General features: G+C 44.5%; 1 protein-coding gene across 2 annotated transcripts; it reads left to right on the top strand.

Annotated features, from left to right (window-relative positions):
* The first annotated feature begins 14135 nt into the window (after nt 1-14135).
* LOC100217086 (putative protein of unknown function (DUF640) domain family protein) lies at nt 14136-15977 on the top strand. 2 transcript variants are annotated; one of them, XM_008683089.4, is made up of 2 exons: nt 14136-14678; nt 14877-15977. In XM_008683089.4, the coding sequence occupies exon 2, from the start codon at nt 14877-14879 to the stop codon at nt 15507-15509; it is 633 nt and encodes a 210-aa protein (XP_008681311.1). In that variant the 5' UTR covers nt 14136-14678; the 3' UTR covers nt 15510-15977. The 2 variants fall into 2 exon arrangements, with proteins under 2 accessions (XP_008681311.1, NP_001136927.1); NM_001143455.1 differs by having other exon boundaries at nt 14488-14678; nt 14865-15975.
* The last annotated feature ends 4292 nt before the right edge of the window (nt 15978-20269 follow it).

The raw sequence follows: 20269 nt of genomic DNA on the forward strand, positions 1-20269 counted from the left end.
GAGCCTGACCTGCCCCTCGCGGATTTGCTCGAGCGGTGAGTCCTAACCCCCCGCAGGGACTGGGACCACAGCTAGCTCTCGAAGGATGTCAACGCGAGGCGCAGGCCTAGGGGGATCACCGTTTTCCGGTATACCAAGATGGTTGCCTTCGCCGGGACCCCCTAGATCGACGTGGAAACATTCACGACTTGGGCCACAGTCCTCGTCGCCGAAGCTGCGGCTACCGTCGGAACAATCGGAAAGGCAGTAGTCGCATGCGGTCATGAAGTCCCGCATGGCACTGGGGTTACCGAGTCCGGAGAAATCCCAACAAAGGTCGGGCTCGTCATCTTCCTTGGAACCCGAGGGTCCGTAGGTCGAGACGACCGTCAGCCGGTCCCAGGGTGACCGCATATGATACCCCGGAGGGTTTGGACATGCCTCTATGAAGGTTTCCACCGAAGCGAAGTCGCTTGATGGGTCGAGGCTGAATCCAAAAGGCACGAGATGGGAATCGGTCGGTACCTCTTGGTCGACGGGCGGTGACGAAGTCGCGTCAGGGGCAGACTGCACCGTCGTCTCAGGTACAAGGGTGATGCCCAGCAAGTCCCTTGCGAACGTGCTGGCGTCGTTCGTTCGCTTGGAGTTGCGTGTTGCGGGGAAACGACGCTCATCTTCGTCTCAGATGCAAAGTCGACGCTCGACGTGTCCCCCGTTGGGGCGCCGGCGCCGTCGACTCGCTCGACAGCCGACGAGGTGCCGCCTCCTGCTTGGCCTTGGTTGCCCCGCCTCCTCCTCCGTCGGCGGGGGAGGCGACGGGACAAACCCGAATGTTGTTCTTCCGCCACGTGGGGAAGACGTCGTCGATTCCGCCGCCGGCGGGCGGGTTGTCGGTCGCCATTGTCGCTGTCGCGCGGCGGAGGAAGGAGTATCATGTCGTAGCTGCCGTCGAGGGACATGAACTCAAGACTCCCAAAACGGAGCACCGTCCCGGGCTGAAAAGGTTGCTGGAGACTACCCAACTGGAGCTTGACGGGAAGCAGTTCGTCAACACACAGCAGGCCCCTACCTGGCGCGCCAACTGTCGGTGTTTCGACCCCGGGGGGTCCCTGGACCGACGAGTAAATTGTCGTCGCGTGTTTTAGCCCAGATGGGTCAGCGCGAGGCGGAGCACGAAGGGGGGCAAGAAAGAGAGAGACAGGCAGAAAAGGGGAAACTCGCGACCTTCGTGTTGCCCTGCGCCCAGGTCGGGTGCGCTTGCAGTAGGGGGTTACAAGCGTCCGCGTGGGAGAGAGCGAGAGACTTTGCGCGTCGTCCCGTTCCCCCGCGCGACCAACCTTCTCGTACGAGAGCCCTGGACCTTCCTTTTATAGGCGTAAGGAGAGGGCCCAGGTGTACAACAGGAGATGTAGCAGTGTGCTAACGTGTCTAGCAGAGAGGAGCTAGTGCCCTAAGTACATGCCGTCGTGGCAGCCGGAGAGGTCTTGGCACCCTGTTCATGTGACGTCGTGGCCGTCGGAGGAGCGCTGGAGCCTTGCGGAAGGACAGCTGTCGGGGCTGTCGAGTCCTTGCTGACGTCTCCTTGCTTCCGTAAGGGGCTGAGAGCTGCCGTCGTCATGGAGCATGCGGGGCGCTATCATTATCTATTTACCGGGGCGAGCCAGATGGGACGCCGGTCTTGTTCCCCGTAGCCTGAGCTAGCTAGGGGTAGGGTAATGATGGCCCCCCCTGTGACGTGGTCGGTCCGAGCCCTGGGTCGGGCGAGGCGGTGGCTCCTCCGAGGTCGAGGTCGAGTCTGTCTTCCGAGGTCGAGGTCGAGTCCGAGCCCCGAGTCGGGCGAGGCGGAGACCATCGTTTGAGGCCAAGGCTGAGTCCGAGCCCTGGGGTCGGGCGAGGCAGAGTTCGTCGTCTTCCGGAGCCGAGGCCGAGTCCGAGCCCTGAGTCGGGCGAGGCGGAGTTCGTCGTCTTCCGGAGCCGAGGCCGAGTCCGAGCCCTGGGTCGGGCGAGGCGGAGTTCGTCGTCTTCCGGAGCCGAGGCTGAGTCCGAGCCCTGGGTCAGGCGAGGCGGAGTTCGTCGTCTTCCGTAGCCGAGGCCGAGTCCGAGCCCTGGGTCGGGCGAGGCGGAGTTTGTCGTCCGAGGCCGAGACGGGGGCCGAGCCATGGGGTCGGGCGAGGCGGAGCTTTCTATGGCGCCAGAAGCCGGACTTGGCTGCTGTCACCCTCACTCTGTCGAGTGGCACAGCAGTCGGAGCGACGCAGGCGGCGCTGTCCTCTTGTCAGGCCGGTCAGTGGAGCGGCGAAGTGACTGTGGTCACTTCGACTCTGTCGACTGAAGGGCGCGCGTCAGGATAAGGTGTCAGGCCATCCTTGCATTAAATGCTTTTGCGATACGGTCGGTCGGCGTGGCGATCTGGCCAAGGTTGCTTCTTGGCGAAGACTGGGCCTCGGGCGAGCCGAAGGTGTGTCCGTTGCTTGAGGGGGCCTCGGGCGAGACGTGAATCCTCCGGGGTCGGCTGCCCTTGTCCGAGGCTGGGCTTGGGCGAGACGAGATCGTGTCCCTTGAGTGGACCGAGCCTTGACTTAATCGCACTCATCAGGCCTTTGCAGCTTTGTGCTGATGGGGGTTACCAGCTGAGATTAGGCGTCTTGAGGGTACCCCTAATTATGGTCCCCGACAATAAAGGAGAAAGATGTTAAGTCAGACAGAGGCGGATCTCGCACTGGGTTAGTAGGGGGATGCTATCTTTTATCGGATGAATGGAGTCGCTCATAAGCCTCTGTTACAAGTTCATAATTAATCACTTAAGCTTAGAAGAAGAAGAGACGGAATATAGAAAACAAGAAAGAGGAGTGATTTTTAGCATATGTTTTTAGATCCGCCATAGATATGTAGTTGGTAAAAAGCTTGAGTGCCACTAAAGAATAAAATACTCAAATGTAGTATAGCGTTCAAGGAAGGAAGTACTAGTTCACAAGTTTGTGCTAGCCTTAACATGAGTATTTAGGCCTCTTTTGGTAGGACTCTTGCATCAACAGCTCCAGCTCGAGCTCTAGCTCTAGTTCATCTGGAAAAATATATAGCATCTTCCTTATTTTCAGTAGGATCTCTCTTGGAGGAGCACGTCATTTGGTTGGAAATACAACACTTCTATTTTTAGGGAGGAGGGAATGACGGGAGATAACTGAAGAAGCCTCTTTTTTGAGCTTCCATCTTCGCTATCTTTATGCAGAGAGTAGAAGAGTTTGTTGTTTGGTGGATTTTTTTGAAAGCCTACAAAGGTACCTTATTTATACGACAAATATTTTTTTGAACGAAATTTATACGACAAATATTTCGATTGTTTATTATTTCAGTTACTATCAATGAAAGTTTGGAGGTATAACAACCTACTAATAAGCAAATAGAGCAGCAGATCTCGCGTAGACTCTGACGACGGACAGTTTAATTTATTACAAACACTTCCTTTCCCCGGTTTACGATGCGAAAAGTGCCCTACATCTTCTATTCTGGTACAGATACTGGCACTATAATGTTCTTTTACCATTTCGAGACTGCAAACATGCTCGGCCACGTGTTCATCCTGTTCTATTCCTGCAAAAATTAAAATAGCACGCATCGAGGTTAGGTTACACGACGACCACACGACAAAACACGAATACATCAATACACGTAGGAGCACTAGTAGTTTTTTTTATTTGTTTGTTACTATTAAAAGAGATTCCCTTTTCTCTGAACTCTTTTTTTAAAGAAAAAAAAACCCGTACTTTTACGAGCACATATTATACTACGTACACTACTACACAGTTGGCACTGTTTTTCACTGCATCCATGTGCGTGTGCTTTCGTGCGTCCTGCCGGGCTCGGCTCGGCCGGAGGGGACAAGGATTCCGTCACCGCGGTGGGTTCAAGCGCATAGAGACAAGCCGGGGTTCGGTTCGGCCTTGGAATTTGCTCGGTTGTGGGCGTTGTTTAGCGGCTTTTAGGGTTTCAAAAACTGGAGCGGGCCTCGAACAGAACACTCTTGGAGAACAGAACATCTCGCTGAATGCTAGTTGTGCATTGGTACTGGGGGGTGCAGTGGACTCGTGACTTGTGGTAAACAAAAAAATAATAATTCATCACCATTTTATTTTATCTTCGCCTAGGAAGGTCTGTAGCAAAGTTGTCATTGTCCTCTGTTGGTACGTACGGGAGTATAATACTCCGCTAGATCTGTCACAAAGCATGACGTTGTTTCGGAATCCGGTCAGTGTGTGATTAGCATCAGCTGATCGAAGAGTAGTCAGTGTCCAAAACTTTGGCTACCCATTTCTACGTAATTATATATATACACACACCTAAGAACTATTCACAAACTAGGGTGATAGAGTCCATATATATAATCCATCACCCAGATTAAAAGGTCCAATGGACTAGCCCACCAGAGAACCAACCGCACCGGCCGATAAGGAGTTATAACGGGCGTGCATGGCATGCTTAACGGTGTTCAGACGCTTGCCGCTTGTAGCGCACAACAACGTATATTCTGTCATTCAAGGTTTACTTCAGCCATTTAAGTTTTACTTAACATACACCACGAACAGATATTCAACTATTTCAAGGTTTATTTCATTCATTCGCCGTTTTTAAATTTTAGAAGAAAGAAATATTCAATGGCTAATTGTAAAGTGGATGTTAAGTGGTGCGGATCGGCTTGGTGGTGGGTAGGACTAGATCGGACCATAGTTGACTAATTGTAGACATGTAGCGGTGGCTCCAACATTGGAGTAATCAATGGCGAGCGAGGCTCGTGGAGAATCGGTTCAGTGGGCTAGCTAGCGCACAGGGGTAGTTCACAAATTTGATCGGTGGGGTGGTCTAGTTCCGGTGATGAATAATGAGTATGTATATATATATATAATACTTATATATTAGATGTTATTAGGTTGACCTAGCCTTCGGATCTAGTTTTGCTTATGGGATATCTCGTATAGCCAATTTGAAAAGATTTTATGTTAAAAAGTCGCATGTCTCTTTGGAATAGAGTGTTTTTTGTTTCCTGTGTTTTTTATAAAAATAAATTATTTTTATAAATTTTATGTATGTCAATGTCTAGAGAAAGACCATATCCCCAGTTGGCGTAAAGACGTGCTCAAGAATCCTACCTCGGGAGACCGACTTCATAACCCACCACGACATCTCCCCTGCCTTGATCAAACGAGAGACCCAACTCTAAGTAACATCATATAGGGACATCCATAAGAGTTGACCTAACTGTTGATGGCCCGGTGGTCTTTCAAGTCTGTTATAAAGCACATAGCTATAAGCACTCTATAACCTCTAAGTCTAAGGGTAAAATATTATAAGTCTCCAAGTCAGCATGTGCTACGAAGCACTAACCCGAAAACAGGACCTTGGAGCCCCTTGTGCCCTAGGCTCCCATGAGACTATGTCATCAGGGTGTCACGGGCCCCGAGGCACTTGCAAGTATAATTACCTAGGGCCTCTCGTGCCCTGGGCACCTGATAGACGTTCCTTAAGGTACTTCATGTGTCAAGGTACTACTAGGTCCTCGGGGCACCCCATGATTTGAGACACTTATTGGTATAAATATCCAGGGCCTCTTATGTCTTAGGGTAATAAGGAAATAATTGTTTAATGTAGTCTAACACCGAACACTTGTTGTACTTAGCCGCTCGGGGCCCTTTGTTAGGTATGGGGATCCTAGAGTTCTTGACCTCATACTTTGAAGTAGGTTGGGATATAGCCCTCTGAGATAGGGGTCCCTCAAAGAGTTTGAGGGCTCTGGTCAACTAAGTGTAAACATGTCTCATGATAGAAGATTTGTCAAGCCCACTTGTAGATGTATGGCCCTAGGAGTAGCATCCATATCTTAAGGACCAATGGAGTATTTCTTAGCGATAGCTTACTAGATAAGTATTAGTTATAACATATTAAATGTGTAATGGGCAAAATTATATGCCTCGCTAGTTGTGATGACACACAGTTAGGCTATAAGACAATCGAGAACACTATAAAGTACCTGCATCGATCCTATAGCCACAAGAATGAACATAAAATGTACCATAACATACAATAATGTACAGAGGGACATGATGCCTACCATTTACAACACGCCCATGTGGCATATAATCCAATATCTATAGTCACAAATATCATACGTGCCCATGTGACCCGTAAGGAAATCACCTTAGGAAGAGGTGACTGTGAACAGAGCTTGTGTACCACATTAGATGTGATGGATGACTTATGTCTATGCGTTCACGTTGATATGCTCTCAAGAGAGCAGATGTACTCGATGTCACTATGCAGACATGCCCTCATATTTAAGACTATATCCCATCAGACAATCATGTCGGTTTTTCGGGAATGGTAAAATCACTCTATCCATGACTAGGCAACATGATGGTACTTTCATGTAACAAAAGGTATGAGGAACCGTATTGATTTCGTATTAAGGTGTACCAACACAAGTAAGGCACTCGTCCTCACTCTAGGTAGGGCCCTAGATAGTCACCTCAATGAAAATGATTATACCGATGCACGCACGGTCTATGCTGCATGACTACTTGGTAGAAGGCCTACAATTATACAAGGCTATGAAGAGATAGGGGCAGTTGGCTCGATGGTAGGTAGGGCCTGCACATGTGTGTCATCACACCTAGCGAGGCATATAAAAGAAGGGCAAGAGTAGCATTTAAGGGAACTTACTAAGTTCAATAAGGAAGGACAATAAGATTGTCCTATAGCCTAAGTGTGTGTCATCACACCTAGCTATATGACACTCGAGAACACACACATTTATAGGACACCTAGAGTAATTGAGTCAACTGCATTTAACAAAATTGGTCACGCTTGCATTTTGGGAATAGAAAGTATATTACTAAGTCCAATAAGTTTGATGTTGGTCTTGCCATTAGAAAATATAGGTTTTATTTACTTCCCAATTGTTATCATTCGAATGAGTTGAATACCTCTTCTTCTGTGAATGTATGTAATGTAAGACTTAAGTATAAGTAAAATGAAAACCAATCATCATTGCAATTGTGTTATATCATTTAGGCCACATTTGGAGTTGGGCTTTTTAGATTAATAAGAGAAGAAATTCTTCACCCAATAGAGAAGAAATTCTGTAAACGATTAATAAGAGAAGAAATTCTTCACCCAATAGACTTTTTAGATTCTAGCCACTACATATGCTGCATTAGAGAAAAGTATGTAAAATAAATTTAGAAAGATGCTAAGTGAAATGTGACAGTTCTAGATATAATTCACTCATACATTTTTGGTCCTTTCCAATAAATGTAGTAGATGGATTTGATTCATTCGTTACATTTGTCGATGATTACTCGCACTATGGGTATATTTATCCGATTAAGGAACTATCACAACCATTAGAAATTTTAAGGTATTTCAATCTAAACTAGAGACTAAAGTCAATTAGTCCCTACTTTACTCTTTCCATTTGGCAAAAAAGGGACTAAATTGGACTAAAAACTAGGGACTAAAGATTAGTCCCTGTAACCAAACGAGGTCATACAGTAGCAGGGCAAACATGTCCTTAGGGCTAGTTTGGTAACTAGAAAACCAGAGAGAATTAGAGAGGCTAAAATCCCCTTCTTATTCAATTTTAAATAAAAAAAGATTTTAGCACCTCTAATCTCCTTCGGTTTTCTATCTCTCAAAGTAGCTCGTAATGTGCCCGAGTACCGCCTTCGTAAGGCTATATTCATCAAATTGTGTATATGGTTATATAAAACAATGTTTTGTACTGTAGATAACACTATTCATAGTGTAAAATTTAAAATAAAATATGTGATATGAGATATGATAATAGAGCTGTTGGAGATACACAACTTACCTTTTGGAGCGCCCGGTTCTCTTGCAATATTATGCAAGTTAACCTATCCCAATCTTTGATTTGCTCTCGATTCAGTTTGGAACGACGGTGGACTTTCTTTTCTCTTTTTTCTTGAGAAAAATTTAAAACACCAAGTGAAATTTCTCTCTTCTATATATAGGGCTCACTACAGGACACATCTGATTTACCGAGTGTCTGAAGCACTCGGCAATGCCTGGAAAACACTCGGCAAAGTCTTTGCCGATTGTGGTGAACTGTACGACGGTAACGACTTCTTTGCCGAGTGACACTTGGGACTCGACAAAGAAAAGTCGTCATCGCTGCTCCAGGTGTCGGAGCCTTTACCTAGTGCCACCGTGACACTCGGCAAAGGCTCACTCTTTGCCGAGTGTCTTTTGTACCGGCACTCAACAAAGAAGCTCCCTGTGGGCCCCTTTGTTAGTTCCTTTGCCGAGTATATTAGGAGGCACTTGGCAAAGGCTCCATCATTGCTGAGTGCCACCTGGACTAGCTCTCGGCAACGGGAGCACAAGTGGCTCCTGTTGCCAGTTCCTTTGTCGAGTGCATTAGAAGGCACTCGACAAAGGTTGCTTCTGTGTCGAGTGTCCCGCCTACAGCACTCGGCAAAGAAGCTTTACCGGTTCTCAGTTGTGCCTTTTTTGTCGAGTGCTAGGTCTAGGCACTCGACAAAGAACCTCTTTGACGAGTGTTACACTCAGTAAAGTGGCATGAATACCCCTTTTTTATTTGTTTTTGCTATTCCATCCAAATAAACAAAAGATATATCACATAATCATCACAAATATCACAGAATCATCACATACATCAAACAAACGACGTAGCTCACAAAGATCACATGTTTCTTCACAAAGATCACAAAGTCACAAGTACCACAAAATAGTTCACAACACTAACAAGTACTCACATAAATAAGTCCACAAACATCCAATATATGGCATAAACATGTCTCATAACTAAGTTTAGAAGAACATCAACGAAGTGGGTGGATGGACTGGTTCGGCGATGGGCTGGGCGATCTATGAGGGTTATTGGATGCCGCAGATTGTCCTTGCACAGAGAAGAGATTGCATATATTATACTAGATGAATATATACCACGCAGGACTAGAATTTTGATACTCACAAGAGTATGGAACTGAATAGGGTCAGCTGGAGGGAACAACAGAGGTGGTGGAGCAAAACCCTATGCGGCACCAAGCCTCTCCATGTACTGGAACATCTCTGCCATCCTCTGTTGATCTGACAAGCGAGCCAGCCGCTGCATCTCTCGCTCCGCCCTCATCCTCACCTCCATCTCCATTCGTTCTCTCCTCTCTTCTTCTAGCTGGACCTATAATATTTCACCCCAATGTTATAATAACTCAAAGATAAGGTATATAACTCAAGGAATACCGAGTTACAGAAGCACTAACCTGCAGTTGTTGTATCTGATGATGTGAACTATCCTGCCGAGGTCGTGCTCGCACCTGAGACACAGTGGGAGTGGAAGACAAGTCGATTGCTCTGTCGGCAATCCAGTACCGACCATGCCTCTTGCCTCCTTCGACCCTAATGAGGACATCTCTGTCGATGTCCTCGATCCTCGGATCGTAATCTGGTCCATGGACCTCCTGTGCCATGGCAGTGTACTCACTTAGATGGTTGTAGATGGCGGGTTTGCTATACGCCTCGGGCCCATCCTCCAGGTTGTAGGTGACGTCGGACGTCGCCTTTCCCTTGTGGGCTATAGCATACGCCGAGAAGATGGAGTAAGGCTGGCCACTATCACTAGTAGAAAAAGGCTCAAAGCCTGCGGGACGATATATTTTTACAAACGGATTCGTTTATCAACCGACTGTGCTATTTTTAGTGGCGGTTCCTTAAGAAAACCGCCTGTAAATCCATGATTTCTAGTGGCGGATTTCTTAAGGAACCGCCTGTAGAAATCGATTTCTAGTGGCGGTTTTCTTAAGGAACCACCACTAGAAATCATTTTTATCCTTAATTTTTCGAGTTTTTCAAACAACCTCGTATGATAAAACCACCAAAATAAAAGTTATAGATCTCTAAAAGTCATGAAACTTTGTAGTTGACAGCTTTTTTATTTGAACTCGTTTCGGTTCTAAAAAAATTAATCTAAGTATGTCAAATTTAAAATTCATATTTTGCAAACTATCTCGGATGAAAAAAGTGTCAAAATAAAAGTTGTAGAACTTCAAAAGTTATTGAACTTTGTAGTTGACAACTTTTTTATTTGAATTCGTTTAGAGTCTCAAATAAGTAATTTACACTCAAATGGTTGTAATATGTGGACAAAACAACTACAAACTAGACACAATGCATGCCATAAACGGAGTGGTAGTGGAGAGTACGCGCGAGGGTGAGGTCGACGGTTCGATTACTAACAACCGCGTAGCGGAAATCGATTTCCACTGGCGGTTTTCTTAACTCAACCGCCAGTGGAAATCGATTTCAACTGGCGGTCCTCAGTTATCCGCCTGTAAAAATGATGATTTTTACTAGCCCCTAGTACCGACGGTTCTAAGAAACGCCAGTGAAAATAGGTTTACAACCGTCACTATAGAGCTCCTTTGTACTAGTGTATGTGACGTCGACTGCAAGAAAACCAACGAGATAGTTAGAAATCATGCCTAATCGAATGTTATATACCTAAATAATAAAGAGCATATACCTATGCTTCTACATATTTGCTGAGGTTGTGACTGCCTTGCTGGTGGGAGGGACTTTGTATCATCAGACGCCCACCTCTCCACCATCTTCTCCTAGCACTGAGGATGCGCAATGCACCAATAAGGAATCATCTACAAAAAAACAAGTACATGGCATATCAGAAGATAAAATTAAGCAAATTTAATGCGAATATTAAAGTTCAGTATTTACCTGCAAGTACTGGTCCTGATTCAACGACATGGTTCGAGCGTCCTGCTTGGTCACCTTCTCCCTAAGGACGGAGCCATGGTAAGTGACGATAGCCTAGATTCGTGCCACCGTAGTGCATATCCACGATGAGCTTCTTACAGGTTGTGGAAGCCACCACATCCGCCCTGCCCTCGTATCCAGTCTCGCATCTGAAGAAAAAATCCTGCATACAAAGATGATGTATCCATATATTATTTCAAGAATGTGCAACGAATATGACGTATTTAACAATATATTGCGAGGAAGACTTACCTACAACTCTCGCTTCACTCGCTCCGCCTTGTTGAATTCCCTGTCGTTCCGATCTACGGCATCAGGGGTGACGACACAGTGGTCGAAGGTGTAGGCTGGGTCCATCACTCCGGTGTACTCAACAAGTCCAGGGAAGTGTTCCCTGCATAGAGGCCGAGGATGCCATTAGGGTTGCGGGCGTGTCCCCTGCATTCTCCACAACCTTCCAAGACATGTCCAAGTGATAAAGAAAAAGTACTAGTTTCTATTATAAATTTGAACACATAATATGAAAAAGCACCGACAACATCTAAAGTTGCATGCCTCTCCCCATCGAGTCGAATCAGCGGCCGCCTGTCATGAAGTATGGGTCGTTGAGGGATACTCGCGGGACCTCGAAAGTAGACGTTCCTCGAACCTAAAGCGCCAAAACCTGAGGCGTCCTACTAAGCGCCATTGTCGTCCTGTTGCGTCGCATCGACAGCGGCCTGCTGCTCCACCTGCTGCTAAGCGTCGTCATCCTGCTGCGCCTGCTCCTCCGTCGTACGGGTGCTCCTGCTCCTCCCCCTCCTCGTCCTCGTCCCACCGTCCACCATCTTTGTCCAACAACCTACAATTAAGAGTAAGCAAATAAGCACCGATAAAAAAGATGTATTTAGAAACATATGCGAAATAAATAAAATATAGCATTACATCGATTAAAAATAATCTCTATATGTGTCCGGGTTAGCTAGACCATCATCACTATCAACCATTTCATAGTCAACACCATTTCAGTTTTGACATAATTATCAAATTGTTTGCTATACCTTTTAGATTTAGTTCGTTTAATTGAATTTCTTCGGATAATTCAGATTTAAACTGCAAGTCACTCAAAAAATGTAAAACACTAAATTCAAAATGATATTCATGTTATTTAGAACAAGATACGATCTATTTTAGAAACAGACTGGAATTTTTGAGCACCATACTCAGAAACATGATCATGAACTTACGATCCAGTTGTTTTAAAATAGTATAAAACACAAACAAAGTTAGAAAATCATGAACTTGTCGAAATGTCATGATATCATATGTAGAGACTGTGATAAAATTTTAGAAATGTTTCGTGAAAGTTGACATACACCATGTGTAGAAACCTAGCTGGTCTCTATTGAAGTTTTATGATTTCATGTGAATGCCGGCTAGGTTTCTACACATAGTGCATGATAACTTTCTCAAAACAGTCTCAAATTTTTATTAGAGTCTCTACATACGATATCATGACATGTCAATAAGTTTCATGATTTTCTAGCTTTATTTGTGTCTTATACAATTTTAAAACAACTAGATCGAAAGTTCGCGATTATGTTCCGTGAGCATGGTGTTCGAAAATTCCGGTATGTTCCTGAAATAGGTCGTAACTTGTGCTAAATAACATGAATATCATTTTTGCATTTACAGTTTTCTATTTTTCGAGTGACCTGCAGTTCAAATCTGAATTATCCGAAGAAATTCAATTAAACGAACTAAATCTAATTGTTATAGCAACCACTTTGATAATTGTGCCAAAATTTAGCATGTAGGTCTACATACTGTAGGAAAACACCATAAAAAGTTTGGTGGAAAAAAGAAAAAAATAAAATATACTTCGCCGAGTGTCAAGGAAAGACACTCGGCAAAATATAGGTTTGTCGAGTGTTTTCCAGGTGACACTCGACAAAAAAGATAGTTTGCCGAGTGTCGATGCATGACACTCGGTGAAGTTAATGGCCGTCAACTACTGACGGCTACTAACAGTCCTTTACCGAGGGTCGTATTTCGCCGAGTGTCTTTCTATGCCGAGTGTTTTATCCTCGGCAAATTAGGTATGTGTTGAGTATCTTATTTCACCGAGAGTAGCACTCGGCTTACCGAGTGCCCGATAAATTACACTCAGCAAAGCGAGGAGCTTTCGGCAAAGAGCCGGATTCCGGTAGTGGCTAGACGAAATACTCGTCGGCTCGCTCGGTTCGTGGTTGGCTCTTCTCGGATCAGATCAAAAAATTTCACGAGCTGAGCTTACATTCTATCTTGGTTTGTTAACGAGCCAACATGAGAGCTCGAACCACCTCGCGAGCTCAAACGAGCTATCACATTTTAGCAAAATGAAACTATATATATATCATTTACACATGAATTGGTGGTGAAATGTGTACATGTATATATGATGCCTAAGATGTGGGTTAAATTACTAATGATTCATGAATTGTTTCTATATGTTAAATTGGTATATGCATTTGTTCCTGTAGATTAAGCTGACGAATATGTGTGTAAATTTGCGATGAATTGATAAGTGATGAAAATTGTGAGAAAAATTACTATTTTTGTTGTTGTGGAATTGGTTTAGAATTAACAAGCAATTGATTATGTTATGTATATGCATATTGTTTTTATATGACCCGTGAGCTAAATGAGTGACCTCAAGCTCGCAAACGAACCAAGCTAAACTTATGAACTAGCTTGATATCCAACCCTAGCTATATAATTTAGACGGGCGATACAAATTATAAGAGAACAAGCTTACAAATCCGTAGGATTATGTTTCAGAGAAATGTTGCTAGTCAAAAACCTCAATTTTAAAAAGTAAAAAAACTCGTAGTTTCTCAAATCTACATAAGATTATTGTAACAATCAATGAATACTAGTATTAGATCGATTGTGAAATATATATTTATAATAAAAAATATATGAGACATAAACTAAAATATTATCTTATATTTTCCCTCTATTCTAAGTTGTATTGTGAGTCGTTTTAGCTTTATAGGTTTTTTTATATCTAAAGTGATTTATAATTCAGAATAGATTAAGTATAAATTTGGTCAATTTTAAAACAAGATTTGTTCTAAATTTAAAATTGTTTTTTTTGAAAAAGGTGGAGGGTGGCAACCAATTTATTTTTAGGGGTGGACGTTAGTAAATAAAAAAGTAAAAGGCACACGGGGGCACAAAACGACAAACATTTGCACCAGGAGATGTCGCGTAAGCCCAGATAGTCGTTCTCCGTAAAACGACGCGATTTCGGTCAATGTTGAGCTAAGCTGCAGAGCACCCAGCATTCTACACCGACATTCCCAGTCTCGGCGGCACTCACAAGTCACAAGAACCACTACCAACACCGGCCAGCAGCTTCGCCGTTCCCCCTCCGGCGTCGGCGGCATCCGCCACACGCGTTCGTTCGTTCCTTCAAGTCCCATGTCCACCCCCGGCCGCCGCACCGCGCGCCCGTGGTGGAGTCGAGTGGAGGGGTAGATTTTAAAAGCCCATTCCGTACCGATGATATTTCACTTGTCACCGCCCCTATCATCGCTAAAAACCTTTCTTTTTCTCCCGTCACATCACCTTTCACTGCATACTGTCTCCTCCCTCTCACCCATTCACTTGCAGTCCTGCAGTGTGCCACAGTCCCTCCCCTCTTCCAGTCTCGCCGCCAATTAGTACTCACCCCCTCCCTTGCATCCGCTCCCCTCCCCCCTCCTCTCTTCCCCCCCCGACCTCGGCGCCGAGGCATGCTGTTGCCGTGAGTGAGCAAGGGATCTTTCCGGCGATCTTGGAGGCGGCGAGCCTGGTGCCGCATGCTGGCTGTCCGGCCGGCCGGAGGCTAGCTAGCTCTCGCCTCTCGACCGAGAAGTGAAGTGAAGTGAAGCGAGGCAAGTGCTGTCCAGTAGTAGTGGTGGTCGCGAACACTATTTATAGCGCCCCGGCCCCCGCCCCCGCGTGCGGCGCTCTCTTCTCTCTCACAGGACCACGGCTCGCGCGCGCGGGCACCGACTCCAAAATAGATAGATCTCATCTCATCTCCTTCTTGCTGATAGGTTGTTTGGTTGCTTACTTAGCTTGCTTGTCAGATGGACCTGGTGCCGCACCCGGACAGCCCGCACTCCGACAACAGCGGCGGCGGCGGCGGCTCGGCGTCCGGGGCGCTGTCGCCGGGGGCGTCATCCGCGGGCGCGGCGTCGGCGCTGGCGTCGCCGAGCCGGTACGAGTCGCAGAAGCGGCGGGACTGGAACACGTTCGGGCAGTACCTGCGGAACCACCGGCCGCCGCTGTCCCTGGCGCGCTGCAGCGGCGCGCACGTGCTGGAGTTCCTGCGCTACCTCGACCAGTTCGGCAAGACCAAGGTGCACACCCCGGCCTGCCCCTTCTTCGGCCACCCGGCGCCGCCGGCGCCCTGCCCGTGCCCGCTCCGCCAGGCGTGGGGCAGCCTGGACGCGCTCGTGGGCAGGCTGCGCGCCGCCTACGAGGAGAACGGCGGGCGGCCCGAGAACAACCCCTTCGGCGCGCGCGCCGTCAGGCTCTACCTTCGCGAGGTCCGCGACCATCAGTCCCGCGCCCGGGGCGTCAGCTACGAGAAGAAGAAGCGCAAGAAGGCCCCGGCGCACCCCGTCCCTGCCGCCGTCATCTCCTCCTCCCACGACGGCAACGGGCACCACTACGAGCACCAGATGCCGCCGCCGCCGCCGCCCGGCGCCGCGGCTTGACTGGCCAGCCGGCCGGCCGGCCGGAGCTCCCGGTCCCGGCGCGGCCCCATGTATGCTACTACCACATGCACTACTATTAGCCGATCATCTTCTTGGTCGGTGCCTCTCTATAGCTAGCTGAAGCTCCTGTGATCGACTACTATATATCTATTGCCTCTATCTAGTTCTTGGCTCCTTTCTACTATCGATCTGTGGCTATAGTTTAGCTGCCACTACTGCTAGTACAACTGCTGCTGCTGCTACAAATTACTCCCGTTGCTCTTTCAAATATGCTTTTGCTGCTGGTATTGCTACTGGAACTACTACTGTCTCTTGATTAGGTCAGTTCTCGATCTGATCGTTTCCCAGCTTAATTGGTGACACTCTACTATTTGCTGCTACTGGTGATGCCTCCAGCTGCAGCTGTGAACTCTTGATGTGCTTCCTAGCAGCTTTTGCTCCTTTGATCAAATTGGCTTGAGATTTTAATTCGCTTGTTAGCTTGCTGCTGATCTTCCAGCTGCGTGCTCTTTGACTTTGGGTTTAGATTCTTTGCATCCAGTGTGAGGTGAGATATCTGCGGGAAGCTAGTCATCTTGTTCTTGGGGGCCGGGTCTGTCTGTGTGATGCGGGGAGTCATGTCAGTTTCTGTCGTCCTCGCGGGGAATCAACGTACTGTTGCTGCGGGTCAGGGATGGATGAGTGGGTTGGTTCGAAGGGCCGTGTGGGCGATGGCGATGGCGATGGCGTGTCGTGTTGCGTCTGTGCTAGCCTACTGCATGCTGGCTGCGATTGCTGCCTTCTGCCTGCTGCTACACTCTTTTGGGGATCTTTTTCATTTCTTTTTATGGTAGTTCTTATGGTAGTTCATGTCTCTCTGACGATTCCATAAGTGTCTAGGCTTGTCTGGTCATCTTAAAGGAGATGCGCCCGCGCGGCCGATTGGAATGTGGACAGAAATGGTGTGGAGCAGATTTATGCCGCCGGCCAGTACTATTTGTGTTCGATCATGAACGATGATTCCTGCTTGTTCAGTTGCTATTTATTATTTGAGGATAATAATGAGATCAGCAGTTGGTTGATGCTATTCATACGCTGTTTGCCGTAGTGCTTCTAGTTTGTCGCCTGTTTGAAACCCCGAGAAGAATTTGACGGTGTTCTGCAAGATTGTTTCATAAAATAAGAACGGGATAGCTAGTTGCCTTCTGAGGAATCTGTGCAAGTTCTCAAACAGGACCTTCAGCTTATAGCAGCACGCACTCTTATTTGCATTTACTGAGCTGATTGTGTAGTCTACTTTTCTGCCTGGTTGCATTTTTTTGTGGTCGCTGCATGCTTTTGATCCATTCTTTTCTGCCATATATTTATACTTTGTGCAATATATACTGTAGCTATGTTTGGTTAGGTTTTTTGGCGCTGCTTTATTTTGCTTGCCCGCCAAAAGACTAACAAAAAAATATCTGTTTTTGAAGGCTAATTATTCAGAGACAACTGTTTTCCTACTATATTTTGAAAAGTTTGGTTTTAGGTTTTCTACTTTTTTCGAAATACATGAAATGATTCTTTTATAGTTGTTTGAAGACAGATAAAAACGAGAGGTATATATTGCACTTTTCTCAAACAGGTTTTTAGCTTTCTTAGGGGTGGTTTGAATGCATTAATTAGAGCTAATAGTTAGATGTTAAAATTAGCTAAAGTACAATAGTCTAGCTAATAGTTCAGTTATTAGCATCTCCAAGAGACTCCATTTTTACTCTCTATATGATTCTCTATTTATCTCTTAAAGATTATATATATATATATATATATATATATATATATATATATATATATATATATATATATATATATATATATATATATATATATATATATATATATATATATATATATATATATATATATATATATATATATGGCTTCTTATTTCAACAATCTCTCAATTTCTCGTTCTCCAAATCCCAACCGCTACATTCTTCATACACAGACATGTGGGTCTTATACATCATCCCGTAGTTTGCAAGTCAGTTTAGCTAGCTTGAGTGGCTAGCTAAGTTTGGCATGGAGTTAATTTAGAGAGCTAGATGACTTGACGAGTTGGATAACTAGTCTATTGAAGAGTTATTTTGCTATTGAGTAGCCAAATTTTTGAATTGACAAGCCATTTAACTAGACTTTTGGATATGCTCTTAGTTACTTTTAGTAAATTAGTTAATAGTTAGCTAGCTAGCTAATTTCACTCGGATTTTTTTAGCCAACTGACTATTAGATCTAGTGCATTCAAATACCCGCTTATCTGATATTTCGTAGCACTTTTTTCACATGCTGTATCAGTTTTTCTCTACGGCCGCAGGTCAACTAAACAGACACTCCAAGTAAAGGTTATATGGTGCCATATATACTTTGTCCAAGCTTGTGTCTGCTTCTGGATGAAAACGTGCAGATTTTTGGTGATTTAAACATGGATTAGCAAATGCATGCGTTCTAAACACATCTAGATCAGAGTAGCTAATCGTTGAGTGTATTAGCACTTGTGATATATACTAGTATTGCAGGCTGAGCCTGACTGCAAGCTTTGCTTTATTTCTTCTTGAATCTTGATCCCAAAAAAAGAAAAAGGAGATTGACCGGTAGATGTCCATTCCATATCACTCATGTCTGCTGTGCCTGCTCACATCAAATCAAAGCATGGCTGTAAAGTACTAGCAGGAGTCAGGAGTGATCTATCGATCGGCCATTGGGAGAGGTTCTCCTTGCATAGGTTAACAGGCAATGCATTGCATTATTTCAGTATCGGTATCGGCCATTTGCCTAACGCCGTTTGCCTACCGATACTCAAACAGTAGTAGGCTGCTAACCCCTAACGCCGTTTGCCCATGGGTTAACAGGCAATGCATTATTTCAGTATCGGCCAGAGACAACAGAAAGTGGCGTGCCGGGGTACATCCGTGGACTGTGCATACACTATTGTTGTCGCTTCTCTTAGCATTTTCTAGTATTGTTTGCTGCAGAATTAATATATATAATTCGTTCTAGCTATTTGAATAAAGTGGGTTGTCATTTTGAAGTTTCAACTCTAAGCAGCTACACAGTAGGCGTCATTCGATGATTATTGTTTCGAGTGCTTTTAGAGAACTGTTTCGTTCTGTGAGTTTCCTTGGTGATTTTTGTTGCGTTTACTTCCGAATACTTTCTGTGTGTGGTTTGTAGAGATCAGGTTACACCTATATGGCTGAGCCACACCCAACTCTCCAAATGATTACTTTGACATTTCACTCCTATCTCATCCGTGTTGTTTGAGCCCATCCTATATGGAATAATGCAACAAGTCACACTGGTTACGGGGCAGCTTTATATTTTAATTAGTACATTATTTTATTATTTTATTTCAGGACTACAACGTGAAGTTGTGTCTTTTTCCTAATTTCCTTATCTCGTTTAGAAACATGAGTTCTTGCCCGAAACGAACTGTTCAAGCCTGGCTGTAACCTAAAGTGTATGTATGTTGCTATGGTTTCCATCTCTAAGTACAGAGAATAAAACATAAAGACATGTGTGTTCTATTGGTTATGTGGTTGTGAATGTCGGTATGAAGCCAACAATCACGGTTCAAACTCTTATTTGTGCATCATTTGAACTTTTTTACCATTTAAATTAATGCGGGAGAGTACGACCATGGTGGAAAACCGTGGAAACTGATGCTTTAGGACATATACATACAACCCTGAGATCATCTATCTGTTTTTCAAGTACAAGAGATAACTAAGAGACATGATATACAACTCAGCTCTTGTATCATAAATGTAGTTAAGGTCATGTTTGTTTCGGATTACAACCAGTCCAAATTATATAATCTAGCGTAAATAATCCAGCATTTAAACAAACACCTAGATTATAGGTCCAGATTATATAATCTCAAACCTGGATTATGATAATCTCATAATCTCCTCAAGAGTAGCTTATTTAAAATTATCTTTGGCAAAAGACCCACTACCTATGGTTATGTTCATAAAATTAAAATGTATGCCATTTTTATTCTTTCCCCTAAATCACATGCATGAAGGGTATTGTTGCCTTTGTCTTTGTGTCTCAATGATAAATAATCTTGATTCATATCATCTGGTCATCCAAACAGATACATACAGATTATAATCTCGATAGATTATAATCTAGATTATATAATTCAGATTATATAATTCAGATTATATAATCTATAAGCTAAAATAAATAGGCCCTAAGAGAATATGTATGAAGAATCGTGTAGAAGATCATGTCTCTTGTATCTTTTTAATTCATACTTTAATGACGCCTCAAAAAACTCTATATTAAATAGGGTTCTACATGCCCTTATATCATAGAGATTAGGAACTTGCTAAAATTCAGATCCTTGTAAGTCGACCGACAGTTATTTTATATATTTTTTCTTTCAAGAATTAAAAAAACATGTTACACAAAATCATAAGCTCGACAATATTTAATTTATGGTAGCAAAAATAATTGACAGTTATTTTTATTGTCAGATAAGGATAAACAATTTCAATATGTTATGACATAAAGATAAATAATAAGAAGTAAATTAATAATTTACTTGTACTAGATGGTGATAAAAAGAATATTTCTAGACATCTGAAACATAGATCTGAAATATACAGAAGTACGTTTTATTATGCTAGTATATGCCTGGCGATGGCGAGTGACGGCTAGTAGAAGCGTATATGCACTACTAGATATCAAACCCCTTGTTTAATTTGTAAGTACTTCAGTAGCGCGCCTCCGGTTAT

The sequence above is a fragment of the Zea mays genome, chromosome 5 (genome assembly GCF_902167145.1).
Source record: "Zea mays cultivar B73 chromosome 5, Zm-B73-REFERENCE-NAM-5.0, whole genome shotgun sequence".
Taxonomy (NCBI): Eukaryota; Viridiplantae; Streptophyta; class Magnoliopsida; order Poales; family Poaceae; genus Zea; species Zea mays.

Excerpts from the sequence above, each read along its gene's own strand:
- LOC100217086 (XM_008683089.4), top strand. The coding sequence starts at position 14,877 with ATGGACCTGGTGCCGCACCCGGACAGCCCGCACTCCGACAACAGCGGC.